The sequence below is a fragment of the Elgaria multicarinata genome, chromosome 9, assembly GCF_023053635.1.
Source record: "Elgaria multicarinata webbii isolate HBS135686 ecotype San Diego chromosome 9, rElgMul1.1.pri, whole genome shotgun sequence".
Taxonomy (NCBI): Eukaryota; Metazoa; Chordata; class Lepidosauria; order Squamata; family Anguidae; genus Elgaria; species Elgaria multicarinata.
In genome coordinates, this window is record NC_086179.1 from 26,260,691 (window position 1) to 26,280,124 (window position 19,434).

Genomic DNA, 19,434 nt, shown 5'->3' on the forward strand with positions numbered 1-19,434 from the left:
AAACAAGAGTTCTGGGGGTTGTGGAGTTGGTTCAGCTATCTTGGCTGTGCCACGCACCGACTTCAGACAACATAGCAACCTGCAAAGCAGTGTGGGTAATTAAGCAAATGCTGGTTGTGCAAAGAGCATGCGCAGGGTGGGGGAATGCTGAATTTTCTTGAGGCCTCATCATGGACTATAACCCCCTTTTCTCTTCAGGCCGGCCAACAGCGCGGTTGTCTCCTTGGCATTTGGCCGCTACATCTTGGAGCCGTTTTTCGCTCCCTGCCCAACTCCACTTCCAGCTGTAAAACTGGTTGCTCTCCTTGGCTATTGTGAGTACAAATGAGAAATTGTGGCCTGTCCAATTTCCTTCATGTCACGATCCAGCCCCAGCAAAACTCACTGAGGAGTCTTGCCGAATTTGGATGTTTCACCCCCCCCGCCCCCCTACTGAGCTGAGCAGGGCCATCAGGTTGCTGGTGATGGAATGCCTTTGCTTTATTTCCAATCCAGACATTGTCCTCATCTTGAACTCTTGGAGCGTCAGTTGGAGTGCCAGGCTTCAGACCGTCTTGTCCATTATCAAGCTAGCAGCTCTGGCTCTCATTATTGTCCCTGGCATGATGCTTTTAGCTCAAGGTACTCTGTTGTTTTTGAAGATTGTTAGTATTATTATTAGTATTATTACATTTATATCCCACCTTTTTCCTCATGTAAAGTGCCCAAGGCAGCTTACATGGTCCTCCTTTTCTCCATTTTATCTTCACAAGAACCCTGTGAGGTAGGTTAGGAGAAGAGTCTGTGACAGGCTCAATGTCACCCAGTGAGCTTCACGGCCAAGTGGGGACTAGAACCTGGATCTCCTGAGTCCCAGACCAACACACTAACCACTACACCACACTGGCTTTCTAACATAACCTTCCAAATACAAAAAGTGGAGGTAGACAAGTTGACTATGAGCTTTTATTGGGTGCTTGTCATACCCTACTCATGGTTGTTTACAGGTTCTTTAGAAAATGTAGGGACCCTCCAGTTTTGCTTCTGTCTCCAAATGGCAGTTTTAGCGAGCTTTTTTTAGAGCACGGAAAACCTAATATTGTTTCTGATGGCGAAAGATAATGGTGTTTGCTCTTGTGTATTTGTGCTATTCCACTAGACTACAGTGCCACCTAGAAGTTATGTAGCAGAAAAGTAGGAAAGGGAATGCTCTTTAATGCTTGCATCTCAATTCTGTGATGAAATGGAAAGTAGATGCAGCAGATTAATGGTGTAGAAAAGAAAGTAAACCCCCAAAATCCATATAATACCTTTATTAAGCCAACTATAAGATCACACAAAATGTGCAAGCTTTTGAGATCTCAAGATCTCTTCATCAGGTAAGATGCTATAAAAAGTAAGTTTGTGTGTGTGTGGGGGGGGTGATACGGGAGGATGCAGAAGCTGTCTCGATTGTGAAGTCACATTGTCTGGATGTTCAGAGTCGCAAGATGGAAGGGGGGAGGGGTCTGCAGACATTCATTTTAGCCTCTGCGGGTCATGTGAGGGTTACAGGAAATAGCTTCCCCTCGGGCTGTTGGAAGCCAGAAAGGGAAAATGTTGGGTCCTCCGTTTTTGAAAATATAAAATCCCAGCTGGTTTTCCATCCTGGGTGAAGCACATGGTCTCCATTTTAGCAGTGGACCTCAGAGAGAAAATAGGCATCTTGGGACTCTGAGCATACACATTGTGACTTCACCATCAAATCAGCATTTCCCCCCTCCCCTGTTTCAACCTAATTGCCTGAGTGAGGAAAAATCTGTTTGTTCTTGGGTTTTAAATTGTTTGGTAGTTTTAATTGCGTGGTTGTGAATTAGTTTAAATTCTGGTTAGTAGATTATCTAATGTGTATTTATTGATTTTTGTTTGTATTGTGTTTTGTTCGTTTTGGTTAATTGAAATGTGCTGTGGTATAGAGAACAATATACATTATTATTATTATTATTATTATTATTATTACATCTTGCTTGATGAAGAGATTTGGAGATCTTAAAAGCTTGCACATTTTTTTGTGATCTTATGCTCGGCCTCAAAGGTACTACAGTACTACAAATTTTGGCATTGTAGAAAAGTTTCAGTGTCTGCTATACGTTTTCTTTCTAACTTTATGCTTTCCTTTAGGCCATACAGAAAATTTCCAGGATGCTTTCAATGACCAGATGCTCGCTTTGGACAAGCTTCCTTTAGCTTTTTACGCAGGGATGTTCGCCTATTCCGGATGGTATGCAGAGTTTAACACCTGTGTTTTACAACATCAATTTATGACCTGTCGGTGTCACTAGGCTACACCTCTAACCTTTTCTGTCCTTTTCCTCCTCCTGCAATGCAGGTTTCAAACTAGTTTTGTGCGAGAAGAACTAGTGAAGCCCGAACGGTGAGTCTGAGAGATGGACTATTGACTAGACAAACTAGCACGTATGGCAGGCTCAGAGGCCTTAGTCTAGAGTAGGGAACCTATGGCCTCCAGACGTTGTTGGACTACAGCTCCCAATATCCCTGACCATTGGCCATGCTGGTTGGGGCTGATCAGAGTTAAGAGTCCAATGCAAACTTTTTTTTTAATGCACAAATAGAAATTTGCACAAATTGCGACTATAATTTGTGTATTTTGTGCAAATTATGCAAATTGCAATTTGCAGAAATTTCTATTTACATGAATTTATAAAATCTACAAGCTGTCCAACTCAATGCAGATTGAATCAGACCAGCTTGAGGGTAAAGGAGCAAAGTTGCGAGGGGTGGGTGGGTTGGAAGGCATGAAAGGGTGCTTTAAATTAAAATGTGATTTGGGGGCAAGAAACTGTTTTCCTCACAATTGTCTTCTCTTTCTTTCTTTCTTTCTTTTTTGTAGAAATATTCCCCTGGCTGTGATTGTGTCTGTGATCACTGTGATTGTGGGATATATGCTTACTAATGTTTCCTATTACACGGTACTGACAGCAGCAGACGTCCTTGCCTCCCAAGCAGTCGCTGTGGTGAGTTGAAAGTCAAAAATCTCGTTCATATCAGATTCATATCTCTCCCCCCACACCATCACCTGAGGGTTTGATTTACAGAGATGGAAGAGAAGCTTCTTAGACAGTGGCGACTGAACACGGTTCTCACCCAATAAGGGCCCCAGGAGTAGTTTCATCGCCGTGAGGTCTCAGAATGGCAAATGTCCTGATTATTCATTCACGGGTTAAGGGTGTGGGGACTGGAGTGGTACAACCTTGAGAATTTCCAGTTGTACTTCCCCTATGGACATCGTATTCATTCTGAGCAAAGTTGTATAAAAAGGGAGGTACAAGTCAAATAAATACATGAAAGAGGGTTGGATGTCACACTGGCTCAATGACTCTGGTGAGTTTCGCTCACTGTTGACTCACTCTATTGATCAGTAGGACCACATTTCTGCAGGCAAATGTGCATTTTCTTTTCCTCCCCAGAGTTTTGCACGGAAAGCTTTCCAGAGCCTTATCTCTGTAATCCCTGTCTTGGTTTCCTTGTCTTGCTTTGGAACCATGAATGGAGGAATCTTTACTTTTTCAAGGTCAGTGACTTGCTGTTTTTAACCTGACTTAAAGGCTGGTTGAGGGCTCAGCTACACATAAAATCATGTAAGGCTGGAATGGGCAACCCCCAAACTTGGATTCAAATGTGCACACTTCCTCATTTGCACACAAAAAGCTGCAAGTTAGCCTAGGGAGGGAAATATGTATATTCTTTCAAGTGGTGGGGAGGAGGGGATGCACACTTTTAAAAATCCATTTCCCCCCTGATTTGGAGGTGAAAAAAGATGCTCGTATTCAGGAGTGTAAATTATTTTTGCCCACACCTTGAGCATCATCACATGGGGGAAAATCACATTTGTTTACCGTCGCTTCTCCACCCATGCGTTTGCCCCTCATTACTTCTTCTTTTGAAAGAGGAAGTAAACAACTTGCACTTGGCCCATTCAGTGGGCCATTTTGATCCCGCTGCTTCTCCGGCACGCAACAGGAGATATCGGCAACTTCCATCTTTAAAAATAAGTCAGACTTACTGGGGTGTTTTTTTGTCATGCGAAGAAGTCTAGAAGGGGCGGGAGGTACGTAGGAGGCAGACGACATCATGAGAGGGACCTGCAAAAATCTGTAAGTGACCAGTAATGAGTGTGCAATAAAACATTCATCTGATGTTGCTCCTAATTGCTGGTTTAAAAGTGACTAAACAAACATGTCCCCAGTCCAGACTCTTAATAGATGGATTTCTTGGCTTGTTTCACTCTTTGTTTCTTTCTTCTAGGACCTTGTTTGTGGCTTCAAGAGAAGGCCAGTGGCCTCCCCTCTTCTCTATGATTCATATCCAAAGACATACGCCCCTGCCTGCTGTCATGCTCATGGTAAGATCTCCTTTAGACACAGCATCAAATCCACAGCTTATTTGAGCAGTTATTTTAAAGCAGTTTCCCAACTGGGTGCCTTCCAGGGCAGGATCTACACTACTGCTTTATAGCGGTATCGAAGTGCACTGACAACTGTTGGGGCCCAGGACACATCTACACCAAGCAGGATATAACACTATGAAAGTGGAATATGCTATGTGTCAATGGGCCCCAACAGTTGTCAGTGCATTTCAATACTGCTATAAAGCAGTAGTGTAGACCCTGCCTCCATATACCGCTTTCATACCACTTTTATAGTGTTATATCCTGCTTGGTGTAGATCTGGTCCGGATATCTAGGACTACAACTCTCAGCATCCCCCAGGAGAGCACCGGGTTGGGGAAGACTTCTTTATATTTCCCAAATTTGAAGTGATTTGAGAAATGTAAGTGGCAAGCCCATAAAATAGATATTTATTTATTTTTGTCTTTTGTGCCCTGCTTTTCTCTAAGATATTCAAGGGGGCTATAGAATATTGTTGGAGAAAGGGTCGATGGATAGTTCAGGAAAAATGGTTTGGGAGACAGATTTGAATGTACAGATAGGACAACAGAGCTGGGATGGACTATGGAAACAAAGAGCGTTGAGAAATATGTCAGTGAGAATAAAAGAGAATTACTTTAAAAATATATGGAGGTGGTACCTAACCCCGGTCAGATTAAATAAGATAAATAATCAGCACTCAGCAAATTGTTGGAGAGGATGTGGAGGGAAAAGGAACGTATTTACATATGTGGTGGGAATGCAAATATGTACAAAAATTGTGGAAGATGGGGTTTTTGGAGACTGAAGAAATTGTGGGAATGAAGATAGAACGAACACCAAAAGTTGCATTATTGTCACTATTTGAAGATTTAAAATGTAAAAAAGAAATCAAGGAATTGATAACGAATTTGCTGACTGCAGCAAGATTGATTGTAGCTAGGAACTGGAAGATTTAAGGGGATTATTGTATTGAAGAATGGTATAAAGAAGTATGGGACATAGCTATTAATGATAAATTGACATGTAATATTAAAGTGAGAAGAGGTATAGCTAAAACAAATGATTTTGAAGGAATCTGGAAACAGTTCCTAATATTTGTGTTTTCTAAGGGAAGTGGGAAACCACCAGCAGAAGAAAGTATGAGATTTTGGAATCAGGAATAAGATCCCAAGGTGGGGGGTGCACTTATATGTTAAGTTTGATTATGTTATATAGATATGATATTAATGTTACTCAACATTTATGTAGTATGTTGTTTTCTTTAATTGTAATGGTGTATGTTTAAGTATTGTAGAAAACAAAACAAATAATAATAATAATAAAAATAAGCTATTCAAGGGGGCTGAACACCCGGAATAAAACAAAGCACAATACAAAGCTTGTCAATGGCACCAGAAATAATACTAAAAATGGTTAACATTGCTGATTTACTTATGTTATTGTGCTTCATTGGTTTTTATTTATTATATTTCAGTGGGTTTTTTTTATATATTGAAAACTGACCTGAATTCTATGATGAATGGTAGTATATATAAATATATATCTTTTAAATAAGTAAGGCTGCAATCTTGGGTGTAAGCTCCATTGAACTTATTGGGACTTACTTCTGAGTAGAAATGCATAGGATTGTGCTATAAATTGCTCAATAGAATTTTAAACATCAATTGCCGCATAAAAACAACTTAAAGATGGTGACTTTTTCTAATTATTTTTTTCATTAGCAATTTTTAAAAATAAATTTCAAAACAACAAAGCAAAACTTTGTTGTGTGTGTGTGTGTGTGTGTGTGTGTGAACATGACTGAATATATCAACTTTAGTTGTTATTATTTATTCAATTTATATCCTGCAAATATACAGTTAATACATGTGAAGTGTGTGTGTGTGTGTGTGTGTGTATATAATGAAAATACCGCTTTCTAAAAAATAAAAAGAGATTATACATAAACTTCAACAAAGGCAGACCAAATATCCATCTATGTATCCATTTGTGAGTGGTGCGTATATACCACCCGTTCAAATGTTGAAAGTGTTATTAAGCCCTCAACCCAAATGATTGCTGAAATAAAATATTCTAGCCTCCAGGGGTATCCAAGGGCTTGTGGATGATGGGAGTTGTAGTCTACACATGCCCAGAGGGCACCAAGTTGGGGAAGGCTGATCTACTTTGTCCGTCTAAATGCAAGCAATGAATTATATTACTTCTACAAGGTTTATCTCATTCGAATTTATGTCAGGTGCTATAAAGACATGACACAGTTCATGCATCGAAGAATTTACCTTCAAAGTCAGATAGAAGAGGTAAATGTGAAGAGTAAACAAAGATCAGGAATTGATCAAGGAATAAATGGTTCTCCAAATTGTAATCCAACATTCCTTTAATCTGGTGCCCTCCAGAATAAGGGAAGGCTGTAACAGATGCTCAGAAAAAGTGAGGCTTTGCTCTTCTAGGAAAGTCTTGTAGACGAAACGTGGATAAACCTTTTTGTTTAATGATTTTGATAATGAACGGTTTTGCTTTCTGATTTACACCCATTAAGAAAAACAAAGCACAGCTAAACATTATGTTCACATATAGGGCCATCAGTTTTTGGGTAATATCATATGCATGTGCATAAATCTGTCAATTAAAATCCAGACTATTAATCAATTAAAAATCATTAATTGTTTGACAGCTCTAGTTGGCACACATGTCTTGCATTGATGTTTTGAAAATCTTTCAGTGAGTGAGTTCTCATTTATTCAAAATATTGAGTTTTGTAATTGACTATCTCCTTTATGTATATTTTGACCTTGGGCTTGTTTAGAGGGTTCCCCCCCATTCTAAACATTTATACCAAACTCTAAAAATTAGGTTCCTTTAATCGAAGATCAGCAAACGTGCATCCTTGCACTGGCATTGCAAGCATTGACGTTACTTCAGCGTAAATGGCTTGAAGACTGCATCTTTACACTCTTTCTCTCTCTCTCTCACACACACACCCAAACAAGCCAGTCTTTGTTCTAGATTTTAGCTATTTCCCTGTGTCCAATTTGAGATTACAATTTGATATTACAAATACTACTACCCCATAAAACAAGGAAGTGAGACAGGTGGCTACAAGGAGGAGGGCCTTCTCTGCTGTGGCACCCCAGCTGTGTAATGAGCTCCCTAGAGAGGTTCACCTACGCTATACACTTTTCAACCTTCTTATTCTCCCAGTATTTTAACAATTTATCATCTTGGTCTTTTAACCTTGCTGTTTTAAATCTGTAATTTAAATTGATATTTTAAATCTGTATAAATCTCTCCATCGCTCCTTGGTTTTACCCTGGTTGTGCTTTTATATATTATTTTTATTGTGTTTTTATAATACTGTTTGTTTTATACTGTTGTTTGTTTTATAATTTGATTTGTGTATGACAGTTTTAACTTTTGTGTACCGCCCAGAGAGAGCTTCAATAAATAAATAATACCTGGGCATAAGTCCTTTTGAACTCAATCTGACTTACTTCTGATATGTTGTTGTTGTTGTTGTTATTTAGATTTCTCAGAAGCCTTTCTCAAAAAAGACTCAAGGTATCTTAGAGCAAAGTTAAAATGTAAATCAGCTAAAATCAGTCGTCCATTAAGAGCCTTTCTACATGAGGCTGTTTTTGTACACTCACAGTAATGATTCTACAGAGCCTCTTCTGTTCTTTGCAACTATTAGCCTGGATTTTTCCTAATGAGTAAAGTGTGATATTTTTTCTGAATGGTATTATTGAATGGCAATTGTGCCAAACCACAGCACCACCTACTGTTTATGTAATGGAACATATAGAAAGGCAGAGAAAGAAAACTCCTCGAAAAAAACACGTGTAAAGGAGCCAATCTTAATCACGCAAAGAATCTGGAAGCAGAAAACTTGGTAAAGGTATGGATGAAAAGCCTCATGTAGAAAAGCCCTAAAATACCACTACCCCATAAAACATAAGTGACAACCAAAACAATTCAACGGATGCGTTAAAGAGCCCATAGCATAATATACCATCAAATACGTGGGAATACACCAAGTCTTAACCTGGTGCTGAAAAGACAAAGTACACTGACGGTTAAGAATAGGCCTTGCTTGGGAGAGCATTCCACAATCTGGGGGCCACCACTGAAAAAGCCCTCTCCTTTGTTGCCTTCCTCTGAGCCTCCCTCGGAAGATGTTGATTGTGGTGTACAATTCATACAGTAAAAGTCACCATGTCAATTGATAAGTGTAAGTTTGCACTGTAAACCTGTTTTATCTTTTCATCCTTCAGTTCCCTCTGGTCACAGCCATGATTTGCGTGGGAGACCTCTATCACCTCCTGAACTTTTTCAGCTTCTCCCGGTGGCTCTTCATCGGCTTAGCCACACTTGGGCTTATAGTTCATCGTTGCCGTCATCCTGAGATAATAAGTCCATTCAAGGTAATGATTTGCTAGCCCATTTTATCCCATGATGACCTAGATTTTTAAGCTTTTGGTTTCGACCCATCTCTGTACACTGACAGTTAAGAATACTTGTTAAGAGCTAGAGCTGTGAGCCAGGAAATTGCTGGTTCAAATCCTACCTCAGGAAGTATCCAACAAGGATATACCACCTACAGTGGAGGCTGGTGGTTCCAATGTCAGTGGGACAGTGAATCTGCGGTTTCTGTCAGAACAGGTCAGAACTCTAAAGTTGCTATCCAAAAACACCTTCAGAGTTCTGACTGATTCTGACTAAAACCTGGAGCAGATTCACCACTCCACTGATATCGAAGCCACTAGCCTCCACTGACCACCTACAATCAACTTCATTGTGTCTGGTAAATTAATCTGAAGGCAGTGTGGTATAATGGTTAGAGTGTTGGAATAGGATTGGGGGAGAACCTGTGTTCAAACCCCTACTCAGATGTGTTGTGCTGCAATTCCCATCATCCCTAGGCAGCTGGACTCATGGCATGCTGTCTGGGGATTATGGGAGTTGTAGTACAACACATCTGGAGGGTGCCCGGTTGGGGAAGGCTGAATTAAGGCAACCGTTTGGAAAACTCACTTTGATAACATCTATCAGCACAGCAAAGCAGCAGACTACCTTAAATTAAAATAGATGTACAACTACTGCCCTCTTATGGCCATAGACCATAATTCCTGATTTCTATACATTTTAAATTTTAAAGAATGCTTACTTGGATCAGCTGCACAGGTTTTTCTTCTTACGGCTTGAGTGCATCGATTTAGAACTTCCAAGATGCTTCCAGATGAAACTTTTATAGTGCCATTGCCATGCCTCATTTGCAGAATTTTACGGGTGTCCAGACACGCTGGTCTTGCATTCACAACCTTCCCGTGTTTTCCCACTTCCTGTGTCTTTTTTCTTACTGTGAAAAATCCGTTCAGAAAAAAGGAGAGAATTCCTACATGATGCCTTCTGTTTTGTCTGGAAGTGGACCTTGAGGGAATCTACACGTCGTACTGAAGGCGCCTGTGTGCGCCTCCAGTCCGCCCTCAAAACGATGGTGTAGACGGAGAAAGAAGAAACGGAGGAAGAGGCAGAGGAGGCGGCGGCTGGGGAACCGGCACGGCGGGAGTGTGTGTGTGTGTCGCCTGAGCAGCCCTGAGCGAGAGCGAGGAGGACAATGGATTGCGGAATTCAAAGGAAGACAGGAGAGAGAGAGAGAGAGAGAGAGAGAAATCCCTCCCCGCGGGAAAGGCCAGGACGCAGCATGCGCCGCCACCACCGCCTCTTCCTCCCCTTCGCCCTCCGCTGCCAGCAACAGTTTCCCTCTCCAAGGAGCGCGCGGGGGAGATCCCTGGCCACACCAAGTGGCTGCGTGGAAGGGGGTGGCGGAGGAAGCAGGCTGGAGACACACGCGCATACACACACACACAGACACACGCGCAGACATCCGGGCCCTTTGCACATGCCTCTTCCTCCCCCCGCTCTTTGCTAGCCAGATCTACATAAAGAGTTTTGGGTGACTCTTACCCCGGCAGCAGGAGGCCGGCGGGGAGGTGGCGGTGGCAGCAAGGACGCGGCCGGTTCTCTAGCCTCCTCCTCCTCCGCCTCTTCCTCCATCTCTTCTTTCTCCGTCTACACCATCGTTTTGAGGGCGGACTGGAGGTGCACGCAGGCGCCTTCAGTACGACGTGTAGATTCGTCCCTGCACCCATCTGGAAATAATCCCCATGTGGAATCGTCCGACATGCATGGCAGAGCCGAGGAATTGCAAATGCAGGCTTCCACCTAGGGTGGTCAGTTACACGTCTACCAAATGAAAACATATAGTTGCAAAATTGGTTAATGCTGATGTAGATGTACAGGTGCATATTTGGAAATAATGACTATAATTTAAATAGAAATACAAATCAAGTGACCTGGGATATGGGAGGGCTACAAATTGAAGATTTGATGCCATCTGGACTCCCATAAAATTTATTTATTTATTACATTTCTCTACCATGCAATAGCTGAAGTTCTCTGGGTGGTTCACAACAATTAAAACCACAAAATACAGGATAAAATACAAAAAAATATATTTTTTTTTAAAGTAAAACCAAAGTAAACCTGGCAGCAATGGAGAGATTTAAATTTTTATATATTTATTTATTTATTTATTACATTTCTATACCGCCCAATAGCTGGAGCTCTCTGGGCGGTTCACAAAAATTAAAAACATTCAAAGTATAAAACAACAGTATGAAACCATAATATAAAATACAATATAAAAGCTCAACCAGATAAAAACAGCAGCAATGCAAAATTACAAATTTAAAACACCAAGTTAAAATTTATTTATAGACTGTTAAAATGCTGGGAGAATAAAAAGGTCTTTATCTACAATAGCAGAAATAAAACAACAGAGCTAATAGTCTAAAATGTCTGGGGAAAATGAAGCCTGGGCAATTGCACAATAAGATTCTTCAGTGAAGCCATCATTCCTCATGTAAAACACCCAGTCAGTGGTGTAGTGGTAAATTTTGAAGTGCAGACACTAATCATGACAGTCCCCATAGCCACGCCCAAAATTCTGGCAGCTGTGCTGATCCATATCAACAAACCAGTCCTAGGAAGTTTTTGACTGCTAGGTGACGGTCTTTTGTAAAGCAAATAGATTTTAATTGCCCATTCATGGCCAAGCTATCCTCAAATACTTTACATTACAAGGATCAATATATTGTTGCTGCAAAAATCCATTTCCTCCAGCTACCCTGTTTCCCCGAAAGTAAGACATCCCCCGAAAATAAGATCTACTTCCAGTTTTGCCTCTCTGCTGTAATATAAGGCATCCCCCCGAAAATAAGACTTTTTTTTTTTGTTCAACAATAAATGTGTACCGTATTCTTCTTCATGGAAAAATAAGACATCCCCTGAAAATAAGACCTAGCGCATCTTTGGGAGCAAAAATTAAATTAATATAAGACACTGTCTTATTTTCAGGGAAACAGGGTATTGTGGGGATTGCAGCTCGGGGAGGGTAGCTGATGACATCAGGGTCCCTGCTAATCAGGAAGTACTGGGGTTGCATCTCTTTGAGGTCTGGCTCCACTATGCCACTGCACCCAGTTCTGTCTAGCGAAACCTGTTTCTCTCCCACCCACCCCTTGTCCAGGTTCCTCTCTTCATTCCTGTTTCCTTCACGATCATCTGCCTTTTCACTGTCGGAATGTCTTTCTACTCAGACCCAATCAATATCAGCATCGGATGTGCCATGGTTTTAAGTGGTTTTCCAGTTTACTATTTGCTCTTCAACGGGTCAATGCCAAAGTGTTGCTGTGCTGCATTCCGTGAGTAGAATTTGGATAATTTGGATAATGCTACAATAGGGGTGGAATTTCGGGTTGAAAATGGAGGGGGGGGAGTAGGTTTAACACCCCCCCTCCCAGAGCACTGTAGACCTAATCTAAATGGGGGTGGTGCGTGCTTACACTGGAGTAAAGAAATTTATCATGTTTAGCTTCACTATGAATGATTAGAAGACCGTTTAGTTTGCCTCAACAATAGAAGAGACATTTCAACCTTTTTGAATGGGTAAAAAACAGGTACAAAAGCCTGGAGACTGGCAAATAATTGGTGGTCAGAGAGAAAGGGGTGGGGCCAAAGGAAAGGGGAGTGGCCATCCGGTGAACCCTTGAGGGCTGGATTGGGACACCAGGTGGTATCAACACAAAACTCTGAACCTGGCCAGCAGAGTTGCACATAGCCATGGATGAAGGCAACTAATTCATACCCTGATTTTACAGGTGAGGATCACCGCATCTAAGAGACACAAAGAGCATGTCTACACCATAGGGTGTAGAGGGAAGGAGGGGGAAGATCACAGACTTACTGGCTTCTGTGATCCTCCCACAGCATCTTGATGGCCACGCAACGTCCCAGAAGGACGTTGCGTCCTCCATTTTTTTTCTGATGAGGGAGAAGGAGTGCAACTATGCTCCTCCTCAAAAGGTAAAAACCAACAAACCCCAAAACCGAACCCGCTCCCCACCCGATGGGCACAGACTGTCCCCATGCAACTTCGTGTACACTTTAAGCACCCTGCAAGAAGGATCAACCCGAGAGCAGCGGCCATACAGCCTGTGCTCTGAGGGATGGTCCTGGGTTCGCAGAAAAATTGGATTTTCCATGGTTCCCTATATCCTGGGGAAAGTCCCTGGTTGTCCTGGCTTGCCCCCAGGATCCCCTGTGCATCATTTGGATGCACAGGGATGATCCAGGGACAACCCCGAGATATAGGGCTGGTGTAGACATGCTCACAGTTAGCATAAGAACAGTCATAGTAGAATTTCTATTTATTATATTTAATTACTGGCAGTTTTACTTGTGAGATCTACTGTAGATCACCCACAGGCCTACCAGTAGATTTCAATCAACCTTCTTTCATCGCTTGCTAATGACAGTAGATATAGACTGCCTATGATCCAAGCCCTGCTTTTAACTGTTGCAGTTAAAAAACCTGGTGTTTGTCATAGGACAGCTTCTTTAATTACATTTTTGCCCTCTTTCGAAGTAAATACATTTTAAATACCACTGTATGGAATACACTTGCTCTTATTCTGGGTTGTTGTTTTTTCCTGTTGCAGATTATCTCACCCTGAAGCTCCAGATACTCTTGAAGGTGGTGCAACAAGAGATCAGGACTTACTGAGGAGCATAACAAGAGAAGAATGCACACACACCCCTGAAGCATCTATTTAGAGACTCCAACTTTGTGAAGACTTTGCCATTAGCTTACATTTCACGTTGCACATAGAACACTACTACATTGTGGCTACTTCTGCTTCCAAATTGATATTTCAACACCAGATGGAAAGTTCAGGAGGAATCAAAGGCAACAAGGAAGTTTGTGTTGAGTTGCACCTTGTGTTGAATTGCACCTTGGATAGCATTAGAAACGTAGCCTGTGTCGGTCCTGATAGGGTCCTCATCTGCCATTGCAGGTGGACATGAGTGGATCCAGAAGAAAGACTCATACCAATGTAACTGAATCTGTACTCCATCTTTAAACACCGATCGTGTTGAGTCAATAGTTATTTGTAGATTTTGAAGTGGTGTTGCACAGCGGTTATTAGCCATGGAGTGCAGGTTCATTTTTAAAGTTTGGTTTGACCTGTGCACTTTGGGTAGTGACCGTTTTGATGTGCTCCAGGCTGTACTCTAGAAAGGCTAAAAAAAGAAAGCCCTCAAAGACATGTATGTATTTTGGTGGGCTTGCCATGGACACTGTTTGAATGATGCCATGATAAGACAGCTACCCACCCCTACTCCCCACACCCAGCTACCTAAATCTGGAGCAGTTTCAAAACTTTTGATATTTTTTAAATATATATATAGTGTATGAAAGAATGGATGCATATTTATCAAGGTGATTTTGTAATACTTTACAAAGTAAAACAAGGGCAAAAATGATTTTTTGAGTGGCATTGACTATACCAGAGTTAGCTTTGCAGCATGGTCTAGCCAATTTCACACCTTTTTTGTCTTTGGAACGGGTAGAACAGTTGAAGGGCTATCATACAGAAAATGGAGCAAATTTGGGCTCTTTTGGTCTGGTGGCCTGAAATGGTGGGTTTAAGTTACAAGAAAAGAAAAGAAGATTTAGACTAAACATTAGGAAGTACTTTTCAATGGTACCAGTGGTTTGTTATGCAGTGAGTGGTTCCGATTGGGGTTCTGATGTCTGTCAGTTCCGACGTCAATAAGGTGGTGAATCCGCTCTGGGTTTCAGTCAGAACTCTATAGAAGCTACCCAAGGCGCTATCCAAGGTGACATTGCTAGGTCAGTGCCATATTGGTTGGGGGCAAATTACCCCCATGGATCCGGAGGAATAATAATCCTTGTATCACCATAGCAGCAACGATCTAGCAAAACAATATAAGCTCAAACAAGTGATAGCATGTGCATCTCTTCTGTCCTGCAGTATTTACACAGAAGTAAGTTCTACTGAAGTCAGTGGGTCTGTCTTCTCTGAATGTGGGTAGGGGCTGGCACGTTAGAGTGAAACACATGTCTTTGTAAGACCAGGGGTGGTGGTGGTGGTGGGGTTGAGCACATGGTAATGTGAAATAAATCAGTTGGTGGTAGTAGCAATAGTTTTGCAACATGAAACGTGACTTGAGAGGGCCATGAACCAAAACTATTAATGGAGCACTTCTAACCATCAGAAATCAGAAGGAGCATCACAACTGTTTCAAATATGACAGATTGCCTACACTAGGAGTAGAGAACCAGTGGCCCTCCTGATATTGTTGGACTCTAACACCCATAATTTCTTACCATTGGTCATGTTGGCTAGGGCCGATGGGAGATGGAGTCCTTTAACATCATCTGGATGGCACAGGTTCCCCATCCCTTGCCTACATGGATCCATATAAGGAGAAAGCAAGTTGTGTGTACGCAGGTGAAGTCACACGTGCTTGTTTTTGTGTGTGTTTACAATCCATGGGAAACTGCTGCCACTTGTAATGAAGTCAGCATGTATGAGATGGCCAGATGTGAGAATCTATGTACTGTTTTGCACATGTGATCCTACATGGAAGTAGTATGCAGGTAGGAAATTGCCCCCAATCCGTTCAACTATCCCTTTTTTTCTTTTTTAAACTCATAGTGAAAGAAATCTTGTGCCCCTTTTACATAAGTCTAAAGCATCATGGTCAATACTGAAGACATGTACAGTCCCAATAATAGATTCTGGTAGCTCCTGCTATTCCATTTTAGGACTTTTCTACATGAGGCTTTTAACCCCACACTTTATGGAGGCTTCATCAGCTCCTCCATCAGTTTCTCCTCCCCCCCCCCGAGCTTTTCTTTCTTTGCTTTTCTATATGTTCCATTACACAGCCACTAGGTGGCATTGTCATGTAGCAGTGTTGTACATATACACCTGAGTTTCATGCCGCCATTCACAGAAATACCAGACTTTCCTGGTTAGATAATAATAATAATAATAATAATAATAATAATAATAATAATAATAATAATAGTGTAATGGTTGCAAAGTGTGGGAGAGGTCTTAGAGGATAACTATGATGTGTAAAGCATCTGCAAACTGCCATGAGTAAGGAATCATGAGTGTAGAATAAATGGCTCATGTAGAAAGGCTCTAAGAAGCTTTTCTCACTTGCCCACTGTCAAGGGCAATTAAGCTGGTGAGTACAAGACGCAGAGCCTTCTCCATAGTGGCCCCACACCTCTGGAATTGCCTTCCTTTGGGGGTTCATTAGGTTCCTTCCATGCAGATCTTTAGGAAGGTCTGAGGACCCACCTGTTTTTCCAAAGTGTTTTAGGCTCAGTGGTCATTTCTGTTTGTATTGATTGCTATTGGTAATCTGTTTTTTAATGGATTTTTATTGAATATGTATCCACTTTGTATGGTTTTTATCATGTGTGTAGCCTAGAGGGGGTTGCACCGTTAAAGGCGTCTTAAAAATAATTGTAAATAAATAAATAAATAAATAAAATATTATGAAACAGAGGTGAGAACAGGCTGTGATATTAATCCAGTTCCAAACTTAAGGGCCAAATGAAATGTGATGCTAAATGTTGCTGTTAGCAATCATTTCTGTGCTTAAAACAAAATTAATAGCAGGCATACCCCCCGCCCCCGCCCTGCCAAATTTCATTAGGACTACTGGGCACAGGGAGAGGAGATTTAGGTTTTTCAGCTTCCACCCCAGTTCCAATGAAGTTCACCCTTCTCCATGTGCTTGCTGTTAGCCCCAGGAGGGAAACTACCATTGGAGCTAGTGAGGTCTTTGTTTTTAGGGCTCTTAGTAGGCGTTGTGTGCAAGCATTTGCATGTGTGATTTTTCTTGGGACTGCAGTAGGATTTCGCATCACATGTAGTTTAGCCCTAAATACATGCTATGTTAAATGCATAGCAAGCAGCTGAGACTATTCTTATGTGAGAGTAAGTAAACACACCATTTGATTCAGGATCAGTGTGCACCAGGATGGGTGGATTAAACCTTCTCCCACAGTGGCTTGCTTCCTGAAACTCCTCCTCTGCCCCCCCACTCCACCCCTGTGCAGGACCACATGTACATTGGAAAGGAGGAGGATTATGTATGCCACCTTGGGCTCCTGAGAGGAAAGGCAGAATATAAACGCATTTCTACATGAGGATTTTATCCCACCTCTTTACTGGGGCTTCAGCTTCCAGATTCTTTGCAGGATTAAGATTGTCTCCTTTACATGTGCTTTTTTCCAGGTGGGGTGGGTGGGTGTCTTTCTCTGTTTTTCCTATATGTTTCATTATATGACCACTAGATGGTGCTGTGCTATAGCAAAATTGTGCAATAACACAAGGCTTTATAATGCATTTTCTAAATAGTAGCAGACTTTTCTCATCAGGAAAAAAAAATGGTTGCAAAGAGTGGGAGAGGCCCTGCAAGATGACAACATAATATAAAGGGCCTGCAAACTTCTGTGAGTGAGCAATCATGAGTCCACAATAAAAGCATTGTGTAAAAAGACTCTCTATGTAACAATTTTTTTTAAAAAACACAAAAAAACTATTTTTAAAATATATTTTTAAAAAAGGTTAGGCTTAGCTACACCCTAACAGTAAGCATGTCCTTATCAGTCTTCACATCCAGTAATTCAGCAGACATGCCACAACGAACATTTAAAAAGAAAAATATGAGTCTGCTACCATGTGTGTGTGTGTGTGTGTATGAAATTGCAGTATTATTTAAACCTCAACTCAACCGTTGCCTCTGCCCAGTATAGTTCAACACATGCATAAATGGCGTGAACCCTAAATCCCCAAATTAGGGTGTGCGGGAGGATTCAAAGGAGGACATATTAATGAACCAGAATGCAACTTAGTCCTTTATCCGTTGGTTCTTCTTCGTGGTCTCTGTGCATCACACAAGTATGGGCTCTGCGCCTGCGTGGAGTCTCGTTCGGGAAAATTCCATAGCTGAGGCGTTTTGGGCGGGAACCCCTCCCCCATGACACAGTGCGCATGTCCGGGTTCCCGCCTGATTCTCCTCAGTTCTCTTTTGACCGCCATTGTGGTGACCTCGTCTGGGAAATCCTCTGTGGAAAAAGCAAACAAACAAACATTTTGAGGCATTTTTTCTTATTTCTACCTTTTCGAATCTTCTAGTTTCTCTTCTACCTTTATAGTTATATATTTTGTTTATTTCTTTTCACGATCTCCGATCACTCGAAGGGGCGCATGGCCCTCAGAGCACTATTCAGAAAATGCTCTAGGTGTGGGAGCAAACTACCACCCTCAGACGGACACTCATTTTGCCTACGTTGTTTAGGCGAGAGTCACGTCATTGAGACCTGAGGTAAAATGAGGCTTGTAGGAGCTGCAGCTTCTCTTGAATCCTTCAGAATTGTCCCTAAGCAGTTTTTTGAAAACCCCAAATAAAAATTTACATTCCCTTATGTACAAAATATATCTTTAATACATTAATTTGTTATCCCATTGGTGTGAGAGAGAGGAAATCTCAGAGAACAAGTAAATTCATTTCTGATTGTCTAGGGAGTGTAACTCATTGATATCATTCAAGATTAAGAACTCTTTGCCATTCTCACCCACCCCCTATCAACTGAAGCTGGAAAACAGAAGAAGCTGTGGGAAATAAGAGAAAAAGAACTACAGACTCATGAATCTACAAAGCAAAGTCCTATGAGGAATGGTTGAAACAGCTGGGAAAGCCTGGAGAAGAGAAGATGAAGGGGAGCAGGGGCTAAGCTCCAAAACCTGGACAACTGGTTGTGCGACAAAGCGTCAGCGATTCCATTAGCCAGCCCCGGCACATGACGCGCATAGAATGTTACATTGAATTGAAGGCAACAGGAAGTGATGGCCCTCACAAGTCTCATCATCTGAGCCTGTAGGCTATGCTTCCAGACGAGAAAGGTCCCAACAAGGGATTATTTCCTCCCAGGAATCATGGGGCGTGTAACCAATCCAGTGGCAGCTGGTGGGATGGAGGGTGGAGCCAAGGGGTATGATGACGCTGTGCTCAAAGCAACACAGAAACCATTCTTAAGCCCCAGCAAATGATGACAAACCTAAGAGCTTCTCTATGCATAGGACACCTCCTGCAGCCTTACCAGGGCTTTCATTCTCTGCTGTCTTTCCATGTTTATGACACACTCCTTTTTAAAGTTTCATTGTTTTTACCAGCACCATCTACTGGCAGAATTATAGCACAACACCAATTTTACATATCAAGGAGATCCTGCAATATCTCAGTGATAATTTTAAATACTGCATTATCTCCGAACTTTTAAAAAGTGAGATTACAGGGGGATAGTGCGAGAGAAATCTTGGATGTTGATGCCGTTGTGTAATAGATCTGCAAACTTCTGTGAGTGGCCTATCATGAGCATGCAATAAATTGCTTATTTGGAGAAGCTCTAAGACTTCTGATAAGCCAGTCAGGTCTTTCTATTAGGAAGGGTGAAGCAGGCCAACTAAGGTTGCAGATTTGGGAATACCATTAGAGGGCAGCAAATGAGCAATACTTTAATTAATAAGGATTTATGGAATGGCTTCCCTCCATTAATCCTGGGAATTGTAGTT

General features: G+C 41.7%; 1 protein-coding gene across 4 annotated transcripts in view; it reads left to right on the forward strand.

Moving 5' to 3' along the window:
* LOC134403981 (cystine/glutamate transporter-like) overlaps positions 1-16,300 on the forward strand; it is a 35,364-nt gene extending 19,064 nt beyond the window's left edge. For all 4 annotated transcript variants that reach the window (XM_063134527.1, XM_063134529.1, XM_063134526.1 and 1 more), the window contains 10 exons: positions 199-314; positions 496-621; positions 2,140-2,239; positions 2,348-2,392; positions 2,870-2,993; positions 3,447-3,550; positions 4,285-4,381; positions 8,680-8,829; positions 11,997-12,171; positions 13,468-16,300. In XM_063134527.1, the coding sequence (XP_062990597.1) occupies positions 199-314; positions 496-621; positions 2,140-2,239; positions 2,348-2,392; positions 2,870-2,993; positions 3,447-3,550; positions 4,285-4,381; positions 8,680-8,829; positions 11,997-12,171; positions 13,468-13,532 (1,102 nt within the window). In that variant the 3' untranslated portion in view covers positions 13,533-16,300. The remainder of the gene's footprint in view (positions 1-198; positions 315-495; positions 622-2,139; positions 2,240-2,347; positions 2,393-2,869; positions 2,994-3,446; positions 3,551-4,284; positions 4,382-8,679; positions 8,830-11,996; positions 12,172-13,467) is intronic.
* Positions 16,301-19,434: the final 3,134 nt, after the last annotated feature.